At 40.5% G+C, this 23042-nt stretch overlaps 2 protein-coding genes across 5 annotated transcripts in view; one reads left to right on the top strand and one right to left on the bottom strand.

The window, feature by feature from the left end:
• Positions 1-390: 390 nt before the first annotated feature.
• Positions 391-20792, bottom strand: SFXN2 (sideroflexin 2). Of its 4 annotated transcripts, none has more exons than XM_031955764.1 (12): positions 20718-20792; positions 6991-7178; positions 6619-6789; positions 6335-6433; positions 5974-6049; positions 5627-5712; positions 5095-5155; positions 4383-4449; positions 3907-3956; positions 3063-3112; positions 2264-2311; positions 391-1600 (listed from the first exon to the last, which is right to left on the bottom strand). In XM_031955764.1, the coding sequence occupies exons 2-12, from the start codon at positions 7149-7151 to the stop codon at positions 1501-1503; spliced, it is 969 nt and encodes a 322-aa protein (XP_031811624.1). In that variant the 5' UTR covers positions 7152-7178; positions 20718-20792; the 3' UTR covers positions 391-1500. The 4 variants fall into 4 exon arrangements, 3 of the variants coding, with proteins under 3 accessions (XP_031811624.1, XP_003755463.1, XP_023351953.1); XM_003755415.4 differs by lacking the exon at positions 20718-20792 and adding an exon at positions 20514-20602; XM_023496185.2 differs by lacking the exon at positions 20718-20792 and adding an exon at positions 20372-20494.
• ARL3 (ADP ribosylation factor like GTPase 3) overlaps positions 20752-23042 on the top strand; it is a 30002-nt gene continuing 27711 nt past the window's right edge. The window contains exon 1 of the mRNA XM_003755416.4: positions 20752-20997. Coding sequence (XP_003755464.1) covers positions 20995-20997 — 3 coding nt within the window. The 5' untranslated portion in view covers positions 20752-20994. The remainder of the gene's footprint in view (positions 20998-23042) is intronic.

Here is a 23042-nt window from a genome sequence, read left to right as displayed (position 1 = left end):
CCTTTCCTCTTTTTAATGATGCCAGATGCCAAGGCTCTGGGCTTTAGGCATATTTCTACACCACCCTGAGAGAATCAAAATATGCTAAGAAGAGATATAACTGGATCGCCTTTTAAAAGAAATGCTTAAACCTTTAATTCAAGAATTTTTTTAATTAACTTTTTAAAAGATTTATTCAGTTCACAGTAAAATCCTCTCAAGAGGGAGAAAATTTGAAAAAATTCTTGTCTGTATCAGCCCCAGGACTAAGAAATGACCCCCCTCTCCCCCAAACCACACAAGGCAGTTTGGTCTTTGTGGGGACTTTAGGACAGTAGAGGCTGAATGAGGGCTAGCACTTCAGTGAAGGGTTTTTGTTGTTGTTGTTTGTATCAAAATCATTCTTCCCCCTCCTACTCAGCACCATTTTCTTAGCAGAAGCCAGGGAGGGATAGGACTTAGAATGTCACATCAATGCATTTCTGCCCAGAAGTTTCAGTTGAGACCTACCCAAATAGACTGGTTTTGGGGAAGAACTTTCATTCACAGCCAATAAGTTTTATTTTAAAAAATAATAATAATCAGATGAGTTTCCACCTCAAATAGCAATAAAAATGCCCAAGAGATTGTTCATAGTTAAGGTCTAAACAATCAGCCTGTCTATTGACCACTGGCCTCAGGCACCCCTGGACATGGGAAACCTAACCTCAACATCTGCATCCCTGGGGGATTTCAGCAAGCAAGGATTTGGCAATCAGAGATCTGCAAGGGATTTTGTCAAACCAATCCCTACAGATTTAAGACAAAGTGGCCACCATAATAGGAATAAAAAGAGTAATACTAATCTGACATTTATAAAATGCTTTAAGACTTTCTAAGCACTTTGATAAATCTTCTCTCATTTGATCCTCACAATCCTGTGAGGTAGATACTTTATTATTAACTTCATTAAACTGACACCATTAGTTAAATGACTCTTTTAGGGTCATCCAGCTATTAAGGGTCAGAGGTGGGGAAAAGGTCCCAAGTTTTCTGAGGTTAGAACTAGAAAGGATTAGTCTGGAGATTTCTTCACTGCCCAGGTTAGTCAAGTAAATGTCTTTGATCAGACTGTGATCAGGAATTCTAAAGTACCAGCCCCCATTATCTTGAAAATAGCCTCAGGGAACTCCCTTAATCTCCTTTACCAGATCTCAGAAGATTCTTTCTCCACTATGGACTAGAGCTCCTGGGTATAAAGGCTGATGGTGTGCCTGAGTGACAGGAATGAAAACTGGGGAGGGATCTGGAGGAACAGAGCCCTCAAAGTTGGTCACTCAGTTTGAGCATCTGTCCCCTCACTATTTCACCCTCTTTCTCTGGCAGCAGCCTGCTGGGAAGAGCAGCAGGGCTTGAGCATAGATAGCATCTAATCCACCCCACCCCCCAATTCAGCCTAGCTTTTAAACTATGTTGGGAAGTGAGAAGGGAGTAAGGAAATTCTGAGGTCCAGGGGAAGCCAAGAGATGAAGAGGTGGAACTTCAGAGTCCTTTGTTGAAGTAGACGAAAGAGATGAGGTCTCCATGCTTAGCTTTGAGGGAATCTCGGAGTTCGGGTTCCAGGCGTGAGACTGCCATCTCACTGAGAAAGGAAGCGAGAAGGACGCTTTTAATAATTCAGGTATGAAACAAAGCACTCCAGGGCTGGGGAAGGGGACTGGATAGAGACTGTGCTAACTGGACAAAGAACAACTTTTGAAGAATCATCCTGTCCAGTAATTATTCAGTTGCAAATATGATATCATCCACCTTATTTAGTTCCAAAGCCCAGTTCAAACTAAAGTGACTGGTGGCTGTATACTGACAAGAGCTGCCTTTTATCATCTGGTCCCATGGCTATGAACAGTACCTAAGCAGCCCCTGGACCAAGAAATAATTATCCTCCCTAAAGTCAAGAATTGTCTCTTTTATCAATCACACAATATAAAAGAGAGAATTTTAAGCTTATAACCCTGTCTGAAGGGCCCTCTGGTCATAAGTAATGCATGTGGCCTTGTGGTGCAGTGGCAAAAGTATGGGATCTGAAAAACTTTGTCAAAGAACTTGAGAAAGCCCAGCTCTGCTATTTAGGACCTGCATAACCTGTCTGTCATCTTCCTTTTCTAAGGCCCAGTCTTCTAGTGACCCTCGGGGCTCTTTCCAACTCTAAATCTATGTGCCTATGATTTCCTCTCCCACCCCAAGCCATTAAGCAAGAATGGAGAAAAGTCTAGTCACTAAAACAAAGGGGAAAAGGAAGAATTACCATCTCTGTGGAAAGATGGCACAGGCCACAGGTACCATGAAGACGAGGCTGGAAGAGGAAAAAATTTACAGTTACCCCCAACTCTGGCTCACAAGAGCCTAATTATATCAAAATCTCTTTCCCTCTCTTTCCACTCCAGTGCCCAAGTATCTACACTGACTCCCAAATGAAATTACACTTTCAAGTTCCTAAAGGGCATGAGTATATTATAAAAAATGAGAGGACAAGCAAGGAAATATAACATTGGGCCCATGCCTATTAGAGATACTAGGAAACAGCCCTTAAAAGGGCTCACCTAGGTCTCCATTGTCTAATTGTAATGGTGAATACATGTGAACCCACAATGATGCTTTGATTTCTAGAATTTGGAGTTCTTCACACTCCTTGAGCCCCTAGATTTGGGTGAGAGGAAATAGGAAAGAAAGGACTTGTGGATTTAATTTGCCATACAAGGCTCAACTACCTCAATATTGTTCTGGCTGAACCAAGACCAGATCACTGACAACCACCTCTACCCAGCTCTACTCAGGGCAAAATTTTATGGAAGCCCATGGAACTAAAGGGCATTGTGATAGTTAATAGTTGGCACTTACTTCTACAGACAGTCCAGAGAGACCTTTCCAGGTGGTAACTATTGCTCCCTTTACCCTTGAAGTCACCTCTGTCACCATTTGCTTTCCAAAAAAGATTAAATGAGGGCATGTTGCACAACTCGGCAACACAGACACTTGTTTGTAATGTGAATTGAGTGTCCCTCCCAGGATGCCTGAAAATATAAGCCAGAGAAAGTAATACTCACAAGCCCCCTGCCAGCATCACCTGCAATGGGGCATGCAGGAACTGAATTTTCTGAAAGAAAAACAAGACAAATAGATGAATGGATATTCTTTGACTATCAGCAAAGAGACCCAGTTATCATTTTTCTTGCAGAGATGGAGGGGCAGAACTCTATAGGGAAGCAGAAGTAAAGGAAGACTCTTGACCCCTGCATTCTTATAGGACTGGAAACATACCAAGGGAAGAGTTATACAGATCTGTCTACCTTGAGCAGTGCCCTAGGACATACTGTTGAAGAGAAGAGCGATTAAGTGATGGTAGGAGGGAAGAATTAGAAGAGTGATGAATTCCTAGACTTGTTTGGGATAATGGGTAGGGGAAGGTAGAGAAAAAAGTAACAATGAGGTGGAGAGGTGGAGAATGGAGTTAGGAAGACCCGTATTTGAATTCTACCTCAGTCACTTATTAACTAACTGTTGTGATACAGGAGCCACCTGCCGGTGGCTGCTGAAGGTCTAACTCAGACCTGTAGAATGGATCTCTTCATGTGAGAAGATGATGATACAAGGAGAATGAGAGGCAGTTTCGTTCTCTGACCTCTCTCCTCTTCCCTCTTGCCTCCAGTTTATTTCATTCCCAATCCAGAGGAACGTCTGTGTCAATAAAGGCTGCTTTGCAACTCCTTCAAGTGTTATGATTCACAGCTGTGGAAGCTCTCTGAGAATTGACCTGACTCTTCACTGAGACATGGTTCTTAACAACTAACTCTTTCAACCTTTTTCCTTATCTGTAAAATAAAGTAGTTGGACTTCATGGCCGCTAAAGTTCCTTCTAGCTTTAAATCCATGATCTTGCAAATCACTCACCTTCATAAAAGCCAACTTCTCCAGCCTTTCCATGAGAATTGGCAGCAAGACTAGAGAGGGAAGAGAAGTAAGTGACAAAAAGTCAAGAAGGGCACTTAAATCTTCCACAAATTTTCTTCTGAAATCAAACTATTGAACTAACTATTCCTTTGCCTCCTTTCTTGGTGGTGTCAAGGATGTAGAAGAGATGTAGTTTGACTTTGTCACATTCCTCACCCCTACCCCCAAGCCCAGGCCATATGGGGAAAAAACAGTAACAGGGCAAAGTTCTATATGAGAAGGATTGGAAGAATATTTTAAGAACCTTCAACAATCTAACCAGTGTCAATTTCCACTGCAAAAAAGGTGCCTATTTCCTAAGAACCCAGGAAAACCAAGATAACAATGTAAACCTCAGGTCCCATCAAAGCCCCTGTCTCAGTTCTCCACCCTCCAGGGAGTTTCTCCTAGGGGAGGAGTGGCTCTTAAATTCTTACTCATCCCAGGAGCTGCCATCGTAATTCGGGAAATGACCACCTGGGAGATGCCAATGGCTGCAGCTTTCTAAAAAAAGAATAGAGGGGAGAAGTTGTCAGAGATCCTAGATCATTGCCCATTCCACATACACACGTAGATCAAGTACCAGTCCAATAGCCCTGATATATGGGATAGTTTTTCTAAAAGATCACCTCTATGTATTTGTGGTGGTTGTTCAAGTCAATCTTTTTTCAGTCACATGAAACTCTTGGTGACCCTGTTTGGGGTTTTATTGGCAAAGATATTTTAGTAGTTTGCCATTTTCTTCCCCAGCTCACTTTACAGATGAAGAATTGAGGCAAACAACATTAAGCAACCTGCCCAAGGTCACACAGCTAGTAAGTGTCTAAGACCAGACTTGAAACTCAGGAAGATGAGTCTTCCTGACTCCACATCTGACATTCTATCTACTGCCCACAACTAAATCTAATACTACCCAAAGGCCAGCTATCCCCCCATAAAAGACTCTATGGATGGCCAAGCAGGAGAGGAGAGAGTTTAAATGGGTTAAGTCATAAGCAAAGAAAAAAACAGAAGAAAAGAGAAGCAGAAAATGGGGTATAAATAATTTCCCAAATTCAAGAATCAGGATATGCCCAGGGTGTGGATGGAATTCCAACCTCTTCCCTCCCTCCCAATTCATCTCAAACCATACAGATGCTTCCAGCTCACCCGTGATCGACCCAACTCCTGAGAATTCCTGTCAGTCACAGTGATGCCATGGATGAGCTCCCTAGACATAGATTGACAGTCAAAACTGCATAAACTCGTGGCCTTTCTTTAATTCAGCTGCCAGAAAACTTGGAACCAAACTACAACCCAAATGATATGAATATGCTCAATTCAGGTGCCCAGTAAAAATTCCTCTAATTTCTCAGATGCTGTTTGTTCTGTTTTATCCATTAATATCCTTTCTTAAATTTTGTTTTGATCTGTACACTGCCATGCAGGAAACATGCACAGAAAATAAGGGGAACTATCACATTCAAACTCCCTTTTTTTTCACAAGGTTAATTCCCTTCCTTTTGTCCACCAATCCAATCCAACGAAAATTGGTCTTGGGAATACAAAAACAAAACAGAAATTAGTCCTTCCTCTCAAGGAGCTTTTATACCACTGGGGGAATATAACATATAAATAGAAACTATATCCAGGATCGTTTGAGGAGGATTAAGAAAAGAAGCAGGTGGGAAATCCTACTCACTGTTGTCTCATCATAGGGATGTTCACACAATTAGCAGCAGCAACCGCAGCAAAGGGTACCCATCGAGCTACCAAAGGTGGGGCTTTCTGTGGGGACAGTGGGAGATGTTAGCCTATGTTAGAAGGAAGGAAGGAGGTTTGAGGCTCTATAAGCCCCACAGGTCACAAAGAAACAGCGAAGAGAAATCAAGCCCCAGATATTCCTTTTCTCCACGATGAGGCAAGGACCCCAGACCCTCTCCCAACAACACCCACCCTCCAGCCCCAGCTCTGTCTCATTTGTAGTATACCCACTCAAGATATTTTCCCCAGGATTTTGCCGCCCCCTGGTGGCAGCCCTTGGCATACCTTGGTGTACATGTTAAGCCCCAGGGCAGTAGCCAAGGCTGCAGTGGTCGCTGTGAAGTAGGATACAACCATCTGCCTAAAGGAGGAAAGGAACGCTGTGGGCAGGACTGGGAGCAAGAGGGGACAGAAAGGACGCTACAGCCGGCCCCTGAGTCTTGAGTCTCCAAAGACACAGAAACCAGACTGTAAAGAGAGAGTCTCGAGATAGGAATAAGATGGCAGCCCGTCTGCGCAGTGGTGGAGGAAGAGTGAGGAGCGCGGGCCAGTGTGTCCCACGGGTCCCTGCTGGGACAGACTCTGGGGATCTTCTGTCCCGGAATCCAGACACCGCGGCAGCCCAGAGCACCGGGGCAATCACTACCTGACTGAAATGGGGCTGGCTGCGTTCCGGTTGGTGTAGTTGACCAAGGCATTGAAGGACTGGTTCACCCACTGCCAGAAAACCACTGCGGGCATTGTTCTGTCAAGGAAAAGGAGGGGGGTGGAGAGAAGGAGTCAAGCATGTGGTGATGAGAATAGAGTAACCCAGGCTTGGTGGGGGCCAACAGCTCTAAACTACTGGGGATTAAAATAGGGGCTAGACTTTCCCCTATCTGAACACCCCTTGCCAGGCCCGCCCCATCTCCTCATGTCCCCCAGCCCCACCTGTAGAACTGGAGCATACAGCCTGTGATGGCCATGCCTCCTGGCACCTGGAATGACATCCGCCCAATCACATTCATCTTTTCCCCAGTATCGGGGTGGAAGGCTGAGTCATATAGCTTCTTGGCATACAGCAGCTGCTCCTGGCTTGTGCCTGGGGGCACAGCACCATGCCTGCAACACTCAGCCCCCAGTCAGGGGAAGAGATCAGTCAGTCTCCTGGAAAAGGTCCCCAAATAATCCATTTTCTAAGTTTTACCCTCCCAAAGTACACACACACTCACACACACACACACATACACACGCATACCCAGCTTATCCTGGGTCCAACCTTTGCCATATGTCTGAAGCTGTTGGGGACCGCTGGATACTCACCGGCTACTTTCAACCATTATCTTGGCCCAGTCCAGCGTCTGCTCCGAAACGAGAGCTGTACGAGGGTCCGTGATGTTGAAGAAATGCTTCAATCGACCCATGAAGGTGCCCTGGTCCCATCGAGGGGTGTCAATATTGAAACTGGACAAATCTGCCTCCATCTTCCTCTCTCACAAAGAACCAGAGAACTAGAAAAAGGGGAATGAAGAGGGGCACTGAGGATGTTTCTCAGAGAGGATGACCCAAATATCAATCACTTCACACTGGTCTGACCTGCCACCTGCACTATTACTCCCATCATACTGGCAATCCACGAGCACTTTCCTGGTCTCTCGTTGCCACTATCAACCTTGTTCCTGACCATTCTGAAGAGGAAATAGAAGACTCAGTCTTGGCCCTAAAGGAATTTAGTCTAGCTCATAGGAAACAATTAGACAGCAATATGTTTCCCTCTTTTGGCTATTCTCTTAGTTTCCTTTGCTAGGCAGATCAGCAACTATGTGCCCTGAGCCCTCTTCTCTCCACACATACTCTCTTGGTGACCTCATTAGTTCCCCTGGATGTCTTCATCATTTTGGTTCAGATGACTCCCAGATCTATAGATCCCAGCCCCATTTTCTCTCCTGAGTTCCAGCCCTGCATCGCCAACTTGGGCATTTCCTGCATATTCTCATATCTCAACCTTCCTCAAACAGAATTCAGCCTCTTTACCCCCTAAGGGGTTGCCCTTTTCCTATCTTCCCTATTTCTATCTTTCCACTCACTCAGGTTTGCAAATAGTCTCCACAAGCATGTTAACAAGCATGTGGTTTAAACAAGAATGAAGCACCAACCCACAATACTCTTCTCCCTAACTCAGGTATTTCTCAACTACACTCCTGCCCCAGGCCAACAGGAAAAGACTCTAAGGATCTTCTATTCCTGAGGAGGGCAGAAAGAGACTCACATCCTCTCCCTCCTTCACTCCCCAAGTTTTGTTGACTTTACTTCTACAAGATCTCTTACATCTGTTTTTTTAATTTAAAAAGCCACCACTCTAGTTCAAGCCCTCCTCACCTAGCATCATCTTAGACTATTCCACATAGCTTCTTTTTTTTTCCTTTTTAAAAAAATTTTTATTAAACCTTTTTATTTACAAAACATATGCATGGGTAATTTTTCAACAATGACCCTTGCAAAACCTTCTGTTCCAAATTTTCTCCTTCTTCCCCCTCCCTCCTCCCCTAGATACCTGCCATCTACTAATTCCCTCCACACTGGCCATAAGAAAAAAAATTCCCTAGATTATAATGTAGGTTTCCCCCAAAAGAATACAAGCTTTTGAGGACAAGAACTATGTCACTTTTGCCCTTTCCCCCAGAACAACATCAGTCATACAACACATGTATGAAAATGTTTATTGACTGACTGAATGTATTCTGAATGGTCTAGAAGGCTATGGAGATCTAAAGTATATGAACTATAGACTTAGAAAAAGGAACCAGCAGCATGAGCTACATCAGCCAGGCCAGGCTTCACCAAGCAAGTGAGCTTTAAACTTGACCTGGAAGAAACAGGATGGTTTGAAAAAGATCAGACATTTGAAAAAATGACCTAAGAATGGCATTCAATTCAAGCCAACAAGCAGGCAAAGCATGGGCCTGGGCACTGAGGAGACAAAGATAAAATGAAAAAGTCCTTGCCCTTCCCTCAAGGAAATTACCTTCTGAGTACCTTCCCTGAGTGCCTCCCCCTTCAGTAATAAGCCAGCCCCCAAGATTCTAACCTGCTTTCACCACACACATGAACAGTGACTGGTCATGTGCCCTACTAGCTCTCCTTTCCATCTCTCGCTTAGGGACAATGAATCAAATGAACATTACTAGTGCTTCTGGGAAATGTTACAATCTCTCTACAATAGCTCTACTCCCTCAGAAATTACTGTTGTTTATATTTTATATTTAATTTTTCATGCATGTGTTGTTTCCCCACAAAAGTGAAAGCATTCAGTATGTGTGTGTATAATCGTCCCACTACCTAGCAGTGTTTCATAGAAGTAAGACTTGATTTTTTTTTGTTGAATTGAATTACATTTACATGCAAGTAGAAGCTAGTCTTCATTGATAACTTAATGATTTTATTAATGATTGATAAATTAATGATTTTATTGATAACTTAATGTTTTAACTGCCTGGGACATTTATGTTGTTGTTTGAATCTTGAAGGGCTAGTTAATTTTTCTTATATAGGTATGGCTTATCTCCTTTTTTTTTTTTAATTTTTATTATTATTTTTTTAATAGCCTTTTATTTACAGGATATATGCATGGGTAACTTTACAGCATTAACAATTGCCAAACCTCTTGTTCCAATTTTTCACCTTTTACCACCCCCCCCACCCCCTCCACCCCCTCCCCTAGATGGCAGGATGAACAGTAGATGTTAAATATATTAAAATATAAATTAGATACACAATAAGTATACATGACCAAAACGTTATTTTGCTGTACAAAAAAAATCAGACTCTGAAATATTGTACAATTAGCTTGTGAAGGAAATCAAAAATGCAGGTGTGCATAAATATAGGGATTGGGAATTCAATGTAATGGTTTTTAGTCATCTCCCAGAGTTCTTTTTCTGGGCATAATGGCTTATCTCCTTAACCAGATGGTCAGCATCTGGTAGAGACCCTAGTTCTCTCCTCTTCCTGGTTTACCCCATCCAAGAAACAGGCATATTAATACTTCACATTATCAATAGGGACATTCTAAGACATTTATACTGTGCTTCAAAATTTACCAAGTAATTTTCTCACAATAATCCTGTGAGGCAAGTAGTCTAAGTATTATACACATTTTACAGATGAGGAAACCAAGACTTAGAAAGGTAAACTGACTGGCCTAGGATCCCAAACTCATCAAGTTCATTTCCTTTCTCCAAGTTCAGGGCTTTTTCCATTATCTCATGCTGCACCTTATTATTATTCCCATTTTATAGATGAGGAGACAGGTTCAGAGAGGTTAAATGATTAATCTAATTAAAAGCTAGAAAAGTGGTTAGTAAAAAAAAATAAAAGTGGCTAGTTCAGTTAAAGAGTGACAGAGCTATGATTTAAAACTTTTGCAGGGATCTTCACCATACCACGTGGCTTCTGTATTTATTCCTGGTCAATAGAGGCTGCCACTGTTTTCCTGTCAATGCATATGAAAGACACTCAAAATTTAACTGGTGGTTAACAGTTAAGTTTTCAACCAGTTTACACAGATCTGGTTTTCCAGGGTCTAATAAAAGGAACACTAGGGCTGAAACTTGGGAAATCTGGACTCTAGTCAAAGTTTTGCCAATGAGTAACTATGTGACTGAGGACAAGTCAATTCATCAAATATTTACTAAATGCTTACTAATTAAAAAGTACTTTCCCTTTGAATTTGATTTGTAAAAACATAGGGTTGGACTGGATAATCGTGAAGTCTCTTCCAGATCTGACATTCTAAGCCTATGTATCATAAGTATCCACTCAGCCGATGTGTTGTCCCAAGAATAAAAGCACTGTCAAAGAAGCAGGATTGGTGCTCAGGAAAAAAATCACCAACTCAAGCACTCAAGCCCAAGGCAGATTCTTGGTCTATAGGTCAACCTTTGTAACAGGTTCTTAAACTTTGTTGTGTTATGGACTCTTTTGGCAATTTGGTAAAATCTACAGATCTTTTCTCAGAAAGTTTTTAAAGTGATTGAGAAAAAAATACATAAATGTACAAACAAACAAACCAGCAACCACAAAACAAACAAACACCAACTACCGAAATTATGTGGAAATACAGTTATCAAAATATATATATTTAAAAAAAAAAAAAGGTTTAAGGAATCAGTTAAGAAACTGTGGTCTAAAGGAAACATAGGTGTCTATAAGAATAGTATCTTCCTAGTCTCAATTTGGGAATGGATTTAGGTAGAACAGGTGGCCTACTTCTCCTAATTCTCTGGCCTTTCACTTCTAAGAATAGATTAGGTATTGGACAGTTAGAGGATGGCCAGAACTTTATGTTCTTTCTTTAGATGATACTGCTACAAAGCTGTGACTCTGAAGCAAGAACACTTTCATCTCCTAGAGCTCCTGTCTACCTCCTCTACTTAAGAGATGAAAAAATAGAAGGAAAAAAAAATAAAAGCAAAATAAAAACAAAAAGAGATGAAATAATTAAGGAAGACAAATGTAGTTGGCCAAACGTCAAAGGGCTGATTCAAGGGCCACAAGGCTTGCTCCAGGCTGGGTCATTTAAATTTTTTTTTTTTTTTTAGATTAAGATTATTTAAATTAGAACACTTTCTATCACCATTAAGTTGTCAGAACCCAGAGTCTATCCAACCCTTAGGCATTGAGAATCACTAGCAAGACTTTGATCTCCCAAAATTCTACCAACCACAGGAGTTGCAGACAAAATAAAGCCCTATTAGGCAGTCGATTCTAATTCCATCCCCTCCCCAAACATATTCTTTCACAGATATCCATCTCATTTATTGTTAAAGTACTCTTATTATTTACTAATAATACCATCTACATTTCTTACAGTGGTCAAACAGTAATATCCTCTGTTCTTATGGTGAAAGACAATAAGTAGTGGAATCCAAATCTTTCTTTGAAAGTTCAAAATAATTCTCATTGAAACATAACCATTCCTGGCTTTAGTGAAGGTGATATTATTTAAATAGCCTATAATGCATGAAGTTGCTAATTGTCCTTCCCCACTATTTGGTCTTCAACTATCATATTCTGTTCAAATTCATTCTTTTACACTCAATTAAAGTCCTTTGTAACCCGGTCCCAATCTATCTTTCCATCTCGTTGTAAATTATCCCCTATCCCAGATTCTATGGTCAAATCAAACTACCTTCTCTTTATTCCTCAAACAGGAGACTTCATTTCCCAATTCTGTTCCTTTATACTAGCCATCCCCATATTTACAATATACTCTCTAATCATCTCCAACTTAAAGAACTTCTCTTGCTTGAAAATGTAGTTCACATATTATCTTCTCCATGGAAAAATGTATTAATGCTCCCTTGTTACTTCCCTCCCTTGTAAACTAGCTTGTATTTTAATTAATTTGTACTTGTTTGTTTTTATATTCTAAGACTAAGTTGCAGAAAAGATGCTTACCTGCATTGGTAAAGGGAATTTCCTATACTGATAATTCTCCATCCTATCTTTTTAATAGTAATTCTACATACTAATACTAATACCATATACTAATGTATTAATTAAGATATGATATTAATTCTGTATACTAATATAAAGTACTGCCCATTTAGTAAGTGGAGTAAGTTTAGTAAGTGAAATAATAAGTTCGACTGCTGAAAGGGACAGAAAGAAGAACAATTTGGAACTATGCCCAAAAGGCTATAAAACTGCTCATACCCTTTGATTCAGCAATACAACTACTAAGTCCCCAAGAGATCAAAGAAAAAGGAAAAGGACCGATATTTACAAAAATATTTAGAGTAGCTCTTTTTGTGGTGACAAAGAATTGGAAATTAAGGGGATATTCATCAATTGGGTAATAGTTGAACAAGTTGTGGTAAATAATTATGATAAAATACTATTATGGCATAGTGGATAGAGTGCTACATCTGGAGTAACAAAGGCTCATCTTCCTCAATTCAAATCTGGCCTAACTTAATAACTGTGTGATTCTTGCTTCAGTTTCCTCATCTGTACAATGAGTTGGAGAAAGAAATGACAAACCACTCTAATTTATTCTCCAAAGCAGGCAGGAGGGGGGAGGAATTCTAGGAAGATGGCAAAATAAATTAGAAAATTTCAAGCTCTCCAGATTTCCCTCCCCCAAACAACTCATTCTAATCCCAGAACTACAGTCTTTCTTCCCCATCTAATTCCTTGGGGGTGTTTTAGGGTGAATGTATACTGATGAAAAACAAACAAGAGTTGGTATAGAAACAAAGCATCTCCAAGGACAATGGGAGAAGTGTGTAGTATAAATACCTCCAGGCTAGCTCCACTGAAGCAGCAAGCAGATAGCCCCGGGACTAGCTGAGCAAAGAGGTAGATTCAGCCCCAATCACAGAAACTTTCACCTTTTAACTCCTGAAAGTGTTAGGAGTCAGGGGTCTGAGTCTGGGAGGTTTGAGGGAAGCTCAGCCGATAAGGAATACCAGGCACAATTGTGCTGTTGAGATACACCCTAGATGAGAAAGACCTAGCACAAGTGAATCCAGAAGTAGTGGGGCAGGAACACTCCAGGCTTCAGGCACTTATAGGAGAGTGGAGGTCTAAATTTTGGGTTCCAGGCCAGAGGGAAGAACTGAAGTGAAGGCAGAGGTACCATCTCTTCTACCCGTCTTATGACTGTTTACACTAATAAGTTCTTATTTTTAAAAATGAGCAGGTAAAAAAGAAAGAACCCAATCACAGAAAGTTAATATGAGAATAGCAAAGACTAAGATTCATCTTTAGAGGAAGATACTTAAATTAAAAAAAAAAAAAAAAAGCCACCTCTACCTCAAAGAGTAATGTTAAATGGCTACCTACCCCAAAAAAAATGTATAGTAGTCTTCAAAAATCAAATGAGAAAGGTTAAGGAAAAAATGGAAGGAAAAAAAAAAGAACAATCCAAAAAAAATAAGATTATGAAAAGAAACTCAACCAACTAGAAAAGAAAATCCAGAGTCAAAGAAAACATGATCTCTGAAAATTAGAATTGAGCAGGGGGAAGCCCGTAAAGTTATGAGACCAAGAAATAATAAAGCAAAATGTAAAGAATGAAAAAATAGAAGAGAATGTGAGACATCTCATAAGAAAAACAACAGATCTGCAGAACAGATCAAGAAGAGAAACATAAGAATAAATGGTTTACCTGAGAGCAAGGAATGAAAAAAGAATCTTGTTATAATAATACAAGAAATAATTAAGAGAAAACTTTAAGCCCCCCCAACCCAAACCTAATTCAAATATAATGAAGCTACAATTATAATTGCACAAGACCTATATCAATGGCTACAGGTTCCATATATTGCCAATTAAAAGAATTAGACTTGTGAGCAAAAATATAGCCAACAAAATTAAATATAATATTGAATGAAAAAAAAATTAAATGCTTCATTTATTGTTAGATTTTCAGGATTTATCGCAAACAAACCTGAATTCAATAAAAAAATTTAACATACAATAGTCCACATCAAAGACTAATTTCAAGAGACTCAATAAGGACAGTTTGTTTTATATGTGGAAATGTAAACCAAATGTCTAAGATTGTCATTAGTAATTGGAGAGTCCAAAAGAAAGACCAGGGTAGAGCTGAGACTCTAAAAAAGTAAAACCACATAGAAAAAAGGCAAAAAACAATAATTGTGCTATGAGGTGCAAGAACTCACATAGAGGAATTAGATGGGGCAGAGAGAGGATTGTTCTGGAATACTACTCACATCAGAATGAATTAAAAAGGGAATAATACATATATATCCAGAAGGATATAAGATAAGATGGGATAGAGAAGGGTGTATATATTAACAATATGGGAATAGGATAAGATCTGTAGATCAATGGGAATGGGAAAAAGAGGAAGGGAAGAGTGGCAGAAGAAATAGGGAGGAAAGCGGTAAAGGGGGAGAGATTCCAGGGCAGAAGTAGAAGAGTTAGCAGGGATAGGAAAGGAGTCAAACACAATGATCAGGAGTAAAATTCATTAGGGGGGAAAAAAGGTATAGATAGTAATCACTGATCTCAAAGTTTAAAAAAATTCAACCAAGAGAGAAATCTATATTATATTCAATCATATTAATAAAATTTTAAATATATGTATATATATATATATATATATATATATATGTGTGTGTGTATAGGGTGTATATTACACGTATGTATATATTCATATATGTGTACATATGTATATATGTGTATAAGTACACATAGCAGAAAACAAAAGAAAACCTATAAGGAAGCAAAGAAAAGATGAACAGTTCTAAATATAAGGCTTTCTATTACTATATATACTTTCTTGAAATGGAGTTTTATTGTTACATATTTTGAATTCTCCCTTATGTTCTGTTGTGCATATGACAATGCCCTATGTTGTTTCCTTTCTATTTTGTATCTAAGTTTTAAATAAATACATTTTTTAAAAAATCATATAAGGTCATGAAGAAATCTCACATGATTGAAACAACTAAACAACTACTACTGCGCTACAAGAAATAACAGGCAAGATAGTTTCAAAACAGACTGGAAAAAACTTATATTAAATGATACAAAGAGAAGTGAGCAAAATCAGAGCACTGTACTCAGTAACAGCAATATTGTAATGATGATTAACGGTGAAAGACTTGGCTACTCAGATCAGTAAATAATCTAAAACATCTGCAAAGGACTCATGATAAAAATGCTGTCTCCTTACAGAATGAGAACTGGTGAACTATAAGTATAGATTGAAGTATAATTTTTTCACTTTATTTTTCATGTCTTTCTTTTTTTGGTAACGTGGCTAATATGAAAATATGTTTTGCATGATTTCACTTGTGTAAATGATACCATAATGTTCATCTTTTCAATGGGTGGAGGAGGGACCTGGGGGAAGGAAGAAAATAAGGAACTCAAAATTTTCTAAAAATAAATGTTGAAAATAAATAAATAATAAATTTGTTTTTAGAAAAAGAGAAAAGAGCAGAAAAAAAATTGTTGTGTATTTTTAAAATGGATAAACCACTTCTGAAGAAACATATTTTCTCAGATAAAATGTAAGAGAGGAAGACAATTAAAAGACCAAAATAGAGGACTGTCCCTCAGATGAATGCCCTGAGAGGACCTTTTTGAGTACAGGGAAATGATGGAGATAAAGATGGCTGCAAAGCATTTTATTTTTTCAGCTTATTGAGCAGATTTGAATGTTTTTATAGTATGAGAGATAATAATAAAATGGCAAATTCAGTAACAGTTCTAAGTATGACAAGATTAAATATGGACTGTTGGCTCCCTAACTGCTAGAAATGTAAAATTCATAAATTTTGTTTCTTAAGGGAAAGAGACCACCAATAGTCTCTTATTTGGTTCAAGAGTGGTGAATAAAACAAGTGTGCAGAAGCCAGGGGGATTTTCAGCTTGTTTTTGGAAGAAAGCCATTGTTTTGTGGATTGGCTGAAGAAAACTCTGGAGAAGTTGCTGGGAAGCTCACTGGAAGAAAGCTAAATTCCACCCTGCACTTTTCAAAATAAATAATTTCCCATTAGTATGGTAGCTGATCTTGATGTCATGTCCATCCTCAAATAAGGCATTTGACCACAATGCTAAAAACATGATAAAAAGCATGTGAACAAGCACACAGCTTTGTTTCATTCTACTGGTGACTGAGAAAACACATGATTATCCATTATCCAGAAGCTGGGCAAGCATGCCAACATGAAATTGGAATACAATACAGATGAACTTCTTTGGGCAACCAAATTTTGACATAATTTTCCATAAACCCTCACAATTGACAGTATTAAAGGCCTCAGTCAGATCAACAAATGATGCATACAGACCTCTGTTCTGCTCCTGACGGTCTATCCTGAAGTTGTCGAGCAACAAATACCATATCGACCATTCTTCAGCCCTTTCTGAAACCACACTGCTCTCAGGTAAATGATCATTTTCCAGGTGATGGATCAGGTCCTTTCTTGAGCTAACCTGCCAAGCACTCAAACTCTACTGTAGAGAATGCAGTTTCAACAGGCTGGCTACATTGTTCAAATGCCAAAGGTACATTTGCCTGAAAGATTGTTTTACAAAGAATTCACACAAAGAAGGCTCTCACATGGTGGGTAGAAGAATCCATATAAGAATACTCTCAAAGTCTCTCTGAAGAAATCTGGAATTGATTGCATTACATGGGAGACGCTGGAAAAAGACCGGCTAGCATGACATGCCCATGACAAAAAAAGATGCTGTATTCTGTGAGCAAAGGAGATTACAATAGCTCAAAAGAAAAGTGATTTACATACATTTAGAGACATCTCTACCTCAAATATTCATATGGATTATCTGTGCCTATCCTATGGTAGAGCTTTCTGAGCTTATATTGATCTGATTAGCCAGTAAAATATACTGTATTCTGACTCCAACACACTATGTCATTTTGGTCATCTTCGAAAACAAAAGACAACAATCAACCAACTATTCATTCCATAGCTATCTACAACTTGAGAAGGTAAAATCTCCCTGAGGTATACCTTGCTTGAGAGGAAGAAAGAGAAGTTCGGATGTGATTGGACAAAATCGAATTGTAAAAAGTGAAGAACTAATTGGAATTGTTTCCATTGCAAAGGAAAACCAAAATGAGTTTTGCTCTGCTTTGCTGTTAAGAAAAGACAAAGTGATGATTAGACAAAGCAAATTCATTTAATGAAGAACCGGCTAGGCTTTTTTGTCTACAGATCCCAAAAAGCTAACCTGAAGAGCTTTATGATTGTCTGGCTGAAGGGAATATCATATCAATAGAGAAAAATTCTACTTTCTCAGACCCCTAAAATGATCGAGTTAAAAGAGCTTATCAGTGCTTCATCATTTGAGGACAAAAGAGAAGCTGATATGACCAGAAGAAGAGTGGTGAATACCAAAATCAAAATAGCTAGCAGAAAAGTGGTTTCAAGTGGTACAGATGATTCCCAGTGGGACCAAGGCCATCAGAGCCTGAAGACAAGAATTGTAAATTGTTCCTAAGCACTTAAGTTTTTCTACTCGTGTGTAGAATTCCTCCTATTCCTATGGATCCTCCTATTCCATGACAGAAAAAGCTTCACTGAATGTTTTCTCATTTCATTTACAAGTAAAATCAACTTACCAGATATGATACCATAGGCAAGGATCTCAAGCATGCTACTTTAGGACAAGGTAGAAAATCCCAGTATGCTGGGGCTGGAGATGGAGGGCAAGCAGTGACTCATAGGTTTGCAATTCATTTTTTTCTGTTGGATGCAAAATATATTTAACTTTCTTCTCTCCTGAGACCTTTACCCTCACAGCCTCTCAAACTCTAGGCAAGCAAGAAAGGAAGGCATATAATCCTTGACAGTTCTATACCAGGAAAAGAACAAAGGTGACTTGCTAGGCTCAGTGACTACTATTCTTTTTGAATAAAAAATATGTAGATATCAGGATTTGCTAAAACAATCTCAAAAATGGAAGCTATGACACCATTAAGCTTTATATTTACACACACCAAAAATGGAAGCTATAACACCATTAAGCTTTATATTTACACACACCAATTCAGGTAAATAAAATCTTAAAATCTCAAGTACTTTGAAGCAGGAACTTCCATTATCTCTTTAGCACAAGAAGCAATAGTCTGGAAACCATTAGGCAATACTTGGGGACTATATGGCATTCTAACTGAGTAACCATTTATCACTTCAGCATAAACTACAGGAGAATATGTCTTGTCACCCAGCTAAAGGATCTCACAAGGCAGGAACCAGATGGCATCACCCCTGCTGCTGTCAACAACCTGGCTAATCTAGAAGTCTCCTATTCCTGTCGCTGGAATTCTATTTTAACTGAGGAAGATGCTACCCTCCCCTAAAGATCAAACTTTTTCCAAGCATGAGTTCACAACAGACAAATAAATGACAAGTGCTTTCTGTAATTACAGAAAGGGGGGAAGAAGGGAGTATCCTCCTTTAGCCTGTGCAGAAACCTGCCCAAAATAAGTGAGGCTAAGGTCTGAATGCCATGAAAACTGCCCTGATCTTGCCTAGCCTGCATCTTCAAATGGGCCCCTGGAGCTGAGCTGGGTGAATGACTGTTGGAGAGAGACAAGCTGAAACATGACTAGAAGCTGGGCCTTCCCACCAATTAGATTTGAGCTTCCCCTAGAATTCTGAATCCTGAAATAAAGTGCTGACAATAAAGCTTTCTATTTATAATATAACAAAAACCATCATATATTGTAAATTACAGAAGTCTAGTTTTATAAATATATCCCAAACAAATGATTAATTAAGTATACTGGGGGCAAAGTCCACTGACCCCAGACAAACAGAAAAGCCTACTGCTATTGCAACCTAATTCCCTTCTACCCCAAAAATGGGAGCTAGGAGGGTGACCATCTCCATCTTTTTTTTTTGCAGAAATGAGGTGCAGGTGTGGAACACTGCACATACGGCTTTTGTGATATGTTGGGTTTTTTTTTTTTTTAACTTATTAGAAGGATGGTTTTCTGAAAGGAGGTGAGGAAGAATGGATGAATACACTGGAAAGTAAGTGATGTAAAAATAAAATATACCAATTGTTTTTTTAAAGAAAATGACCTATGACTACAAACTCTAAAGACATTACTTCCTAAAAATTCTCAAGCCCAAGCCATACCTACTCCTCCAAAGAGACAGCTGTGTGGTTAAACAAAGGATATTGTTTGCTGTCAAATGGGTTCAAATCTCTACCGGGTCAGTTACTATCTTTGTTATATCCAATCCATAGTTCAGTTAAAGGCTCTGCTGCCTAATTGCCTAATCTGAAAATTGTGGCTAATGATATTTGTACTGACCACTTCACCAAGTAATATGAGCATCAAATAATGAATCAGGCAGCTAGGTGACTCAGTGGATGGAGCCTGGCATCAGGAAGATCTGAGGTGAAATACGGCTTTAAACATTTGCCAACTTTATGATCCTGGACAAGTCACTTAATTTCTGTTTGCCTCAATCCAATAAGAAGAAAATGAAAAACGACTCCAGGATCTTTGCCAAGAAAACCCTCCACGGAGCCAAGAGTCTGACAGGACTGAGCAGAACCGCTGTGAACATTAAAATACTATGCAAATGTCATCTTTTACAATAAAACTTCACTGTTTAGAAGTAGCATTTCTCCTGGGCTTGGATCCAGACACAACGAAAATACTAAAGTGGCCATATCTTTACTAAAGATCCAGTGTCCCTTTCCAAACGAACAAGATAGAATACCACGTAGTTCTGGCTCTCAAAGACCCCACCTCAATCCTGCGATGAGTATTCTAAGGAGGCCTCCAGGTTAAGTGCTTGGGAGCCTGTAGGAGCTACAGAGCATCGTGGTTCACAGAATCCAAGCTTAGGGCAAAGTTGCCAGGTGTTGATCCCGGGCCTCCGGGAACCTGCCTTTCCCCACGGAAGGCTCCCAGAACGCGCCTTCTGCATTCCTGCCTCAAAGGACCAGCCCAGTACAGGGCTCTGCGATATGGGGGTGGGAGACTAGAAGTGCAAGGAACCTTCTCTGCCCGTGTCAAGGTGTTTGTATTGGGGGAATGGCTGCCTTTGTCTTTTCCAAGGGACTATCTGGAAGGGCAGTACCACCCTTCCCAATGTGGGCCCCCCTCTTTTTTTTTTTTGCCACGTTGACCCTACGGCAACCTCAGCACATGGGAACCGAGCAGTAAACAGACCTGAAGTCAGCGGTCTGAACCTGTCCAGAAAGCAGCTCCTCTCCCTTACTAAAAGCCAGGCTCTGAAGTCCGCAGAAAGAAATCAGGATGGTCAATGCCGTCCCTCCACCCTCAGCCCCAGACCGTTCCCCGAAAGTCAAACCTGCTGCCAGGCCAGATGTCGACACAGTCACTGGACAGCTAAAGCGCGCTCACAGAGGCAGCCACCCCTCCCAGGAGTGTTCGTCCTCCCTTTGGCTCCACCCCCCACGCCTCTGGATCCTGACCAATCATAGGAGGGGCTATCCCTGGTTGGCCACGTGGGCAATTCTCCATCTCCTACTTAGCCCAGTCCTCTCCGGCTTACCGCAGAAAAAGGAGTACGCCTGCGCAGAGAAGGGCTTGGCTCCGCTATCGGACTGGAGCGCGTCTTTATGCGCTTGCGCTCTTTGGGGAAAGGACCCGCGGGACTCCCTTCCCTTTCTCCTTCATCCTTGTCTCCGCCCCAGCCTCCGCTGTGCGTGTGGCGACAACGGGACGTCGGAGGCGGTGCCCGCGCCGGGGACGGGCGGCGCCGCCGCAGTTGCCCCTGGTAACGGGGGAGTCTGGAGTAGGAGGAGGAGGAGGAAGGAGTCTGCGGGAGGATGGTGAGTGTGGGTGTCTGGGCGGCTCTCGAGCCGCCACCCCCCACCCCAGGTTAACTCTTGGACCCTGGGGCTTGGCCAGCACTGGACTGAGAGACCGGGATGCCTTCAGATCCTTTCCGTGGTGCTGGGGGTTTCTAGGGCTGGCAGGGAGAGCCTGAGACGGGCGGGGTGGGAGGCCTGGGGCCTGAAGAGAGCGAAGCTTGAGGATGGGGATGGGGGGGGAAGGGATTCCCGGAGAGCTTTCCCAGCCGCACGGGACTGGGGGCTGGGGGAGCTGGATCCGAGCCCCGGACGAGTGAGCGCTGTAAAGAACGGTTCTCAGCCACTCCGTCCTCCCCCTCCCCAGGACCCGGGGGCGCCCTGCATGCAGTCATCCGGGAGTGGCGGGAAGGGCCTGACGCCCAGTGTGGGGCATGCTCCCCCAGCCGGGCTCCGTATCCACAGGTGCGGGCCCTGAGGAGTGGAGATAGCCCGCACTCTCGAGAGGCTTTCCCTGGAGAGAGGCGCCTGCTCTAATTGGTGCCTCCCCTTTTAGGGTTTGAGGACCTGCCCATCCCGAGCAGCAGCCTATCCAGCCCACGGCCATCGTGCTTCAGCTGGTCTTTTCTTCCATCCCCTCTTTCGAGACTGCTCTCCCCCCGCCCCCCTCCCTTTTTTAAAGAACTGATCAAACTTGAGCTAGCTTTGGGTAGAAGTCCCTGGACTTCCGAAGGAAAAGGAAAAGGGTAGAAGGACTGCTTATCAGTTTAGGGCACAGATTCTCACTTTTCATCTCAAACTAGAACTTTCCCATATTTTGGACTTCGATAGTTTGGCTTTTTCTAATCGGACCCTGTTGATTTCAGAATAGTTCATTTGGAGGGTTAAGAAGATGTTCGTATCACAAAAGGCTTCTCAAGCTTCCTGAGGGTGCTGGTCAGTTATTAACTTGAAAGGAAAAATAGTTAGGGTTTGTAGCCACGAGTGATGGGTAATGTTGAAACTGTAATTTGAGTTGCTCTCTCTCCACTGTGGATTTTTTTTTTTAACCTTTAAAAACATTGGAAAATTTCAATGATTGGAGGGCTTAGAAAAAGCTGTATCAAAGTGAGAAAATATATCCAATATTTAATAAGGGATCGGTGAATAAATATAGGAGAAAAAAAACAATTGATTGCACATGATCAGATTGCTAAGTATAAGTAGAATTCTTTTAGCTAATGCTGCCAACCAGATTTTGCACATTCTATGTAACAGTTTTGTTAACCTCAGGCTAAACAGATTTGTGTAAATATTTTTGGTGTTATCTTTTTATTAATCATTTGTTTATGAAGTGTTCATTAGAAAGCTTTCTCATTATAGAACACAAAAATATTTACACCAAAGTAACTAGAAATGAAGCTAAATAGGCATGTCAGACCAACAGAAGATGAAGATTGTCATCACAGATGACAAATGCATCATCATTGGCTAACTTTACCAGTTTATCCATCAAATGAACTGAACAATTTGGTGTTTTTTTTTTTTAATTCAAGATTATAAATAACAATAAATAAATACTACATCTTCTTCCAGGTGTAAATTGGTCTTCAAAGGTTTTGCTGGATTTTTTTCCCTCTTAAATATAAACATATAAATATATATACATGCACAGGCATTCTTTAGTATGTGCTTGGTTTAAAATTTTTGTTTATAAGAGGGTCTGTATTGTTACAATTGAATATAAATTTCTTAAGACAAAGCCTGCTTTTTATTTTTATCTTTATATCTCAGTGCCTTGAAGTACAGGATGTCTGGTAAAGGCTTGCTTAATTAGAAAATAAAATGTCAAATTTTTAGAACCTGTAATGTGACTTAGTGTGTCATATTTCTTGTGAGTTCAGGATTCTATGGTTGGGCTTTTTAGTCACTTTGTATCTGAACTGAAAGCTGACCTTTTATATATTTTCCTATAACTACTAATTTTGAATTTTTTCTAACATGAGAGATAGATATTTGCAGTGCTATTATTATAGAAGCAAATCTAATTTCACTTTAAAGGTCAATAAAAGTGAATGAACCAAGTA

This window comes from Sarcophilus harrisii, chromosome 2 (genome assembly GCF_902635505.1).
Source record: "Sarcophilus harrisii chromosome 2, mSarHar1.11, whole genome shotgun sequence".
In the NCBI taxonomy this organism is placed as follows: Eukaryota; Metazoa; Chordata; class Mammalia; order Dasyuromorphia; family Dasyuridae; genus Sarcophilus; species Sarcophilus harrisii.
Note: the sequence above shows the minus strand (reverse complement) of the source record. Positions and strands in the feature narration are given on the sequence as shown.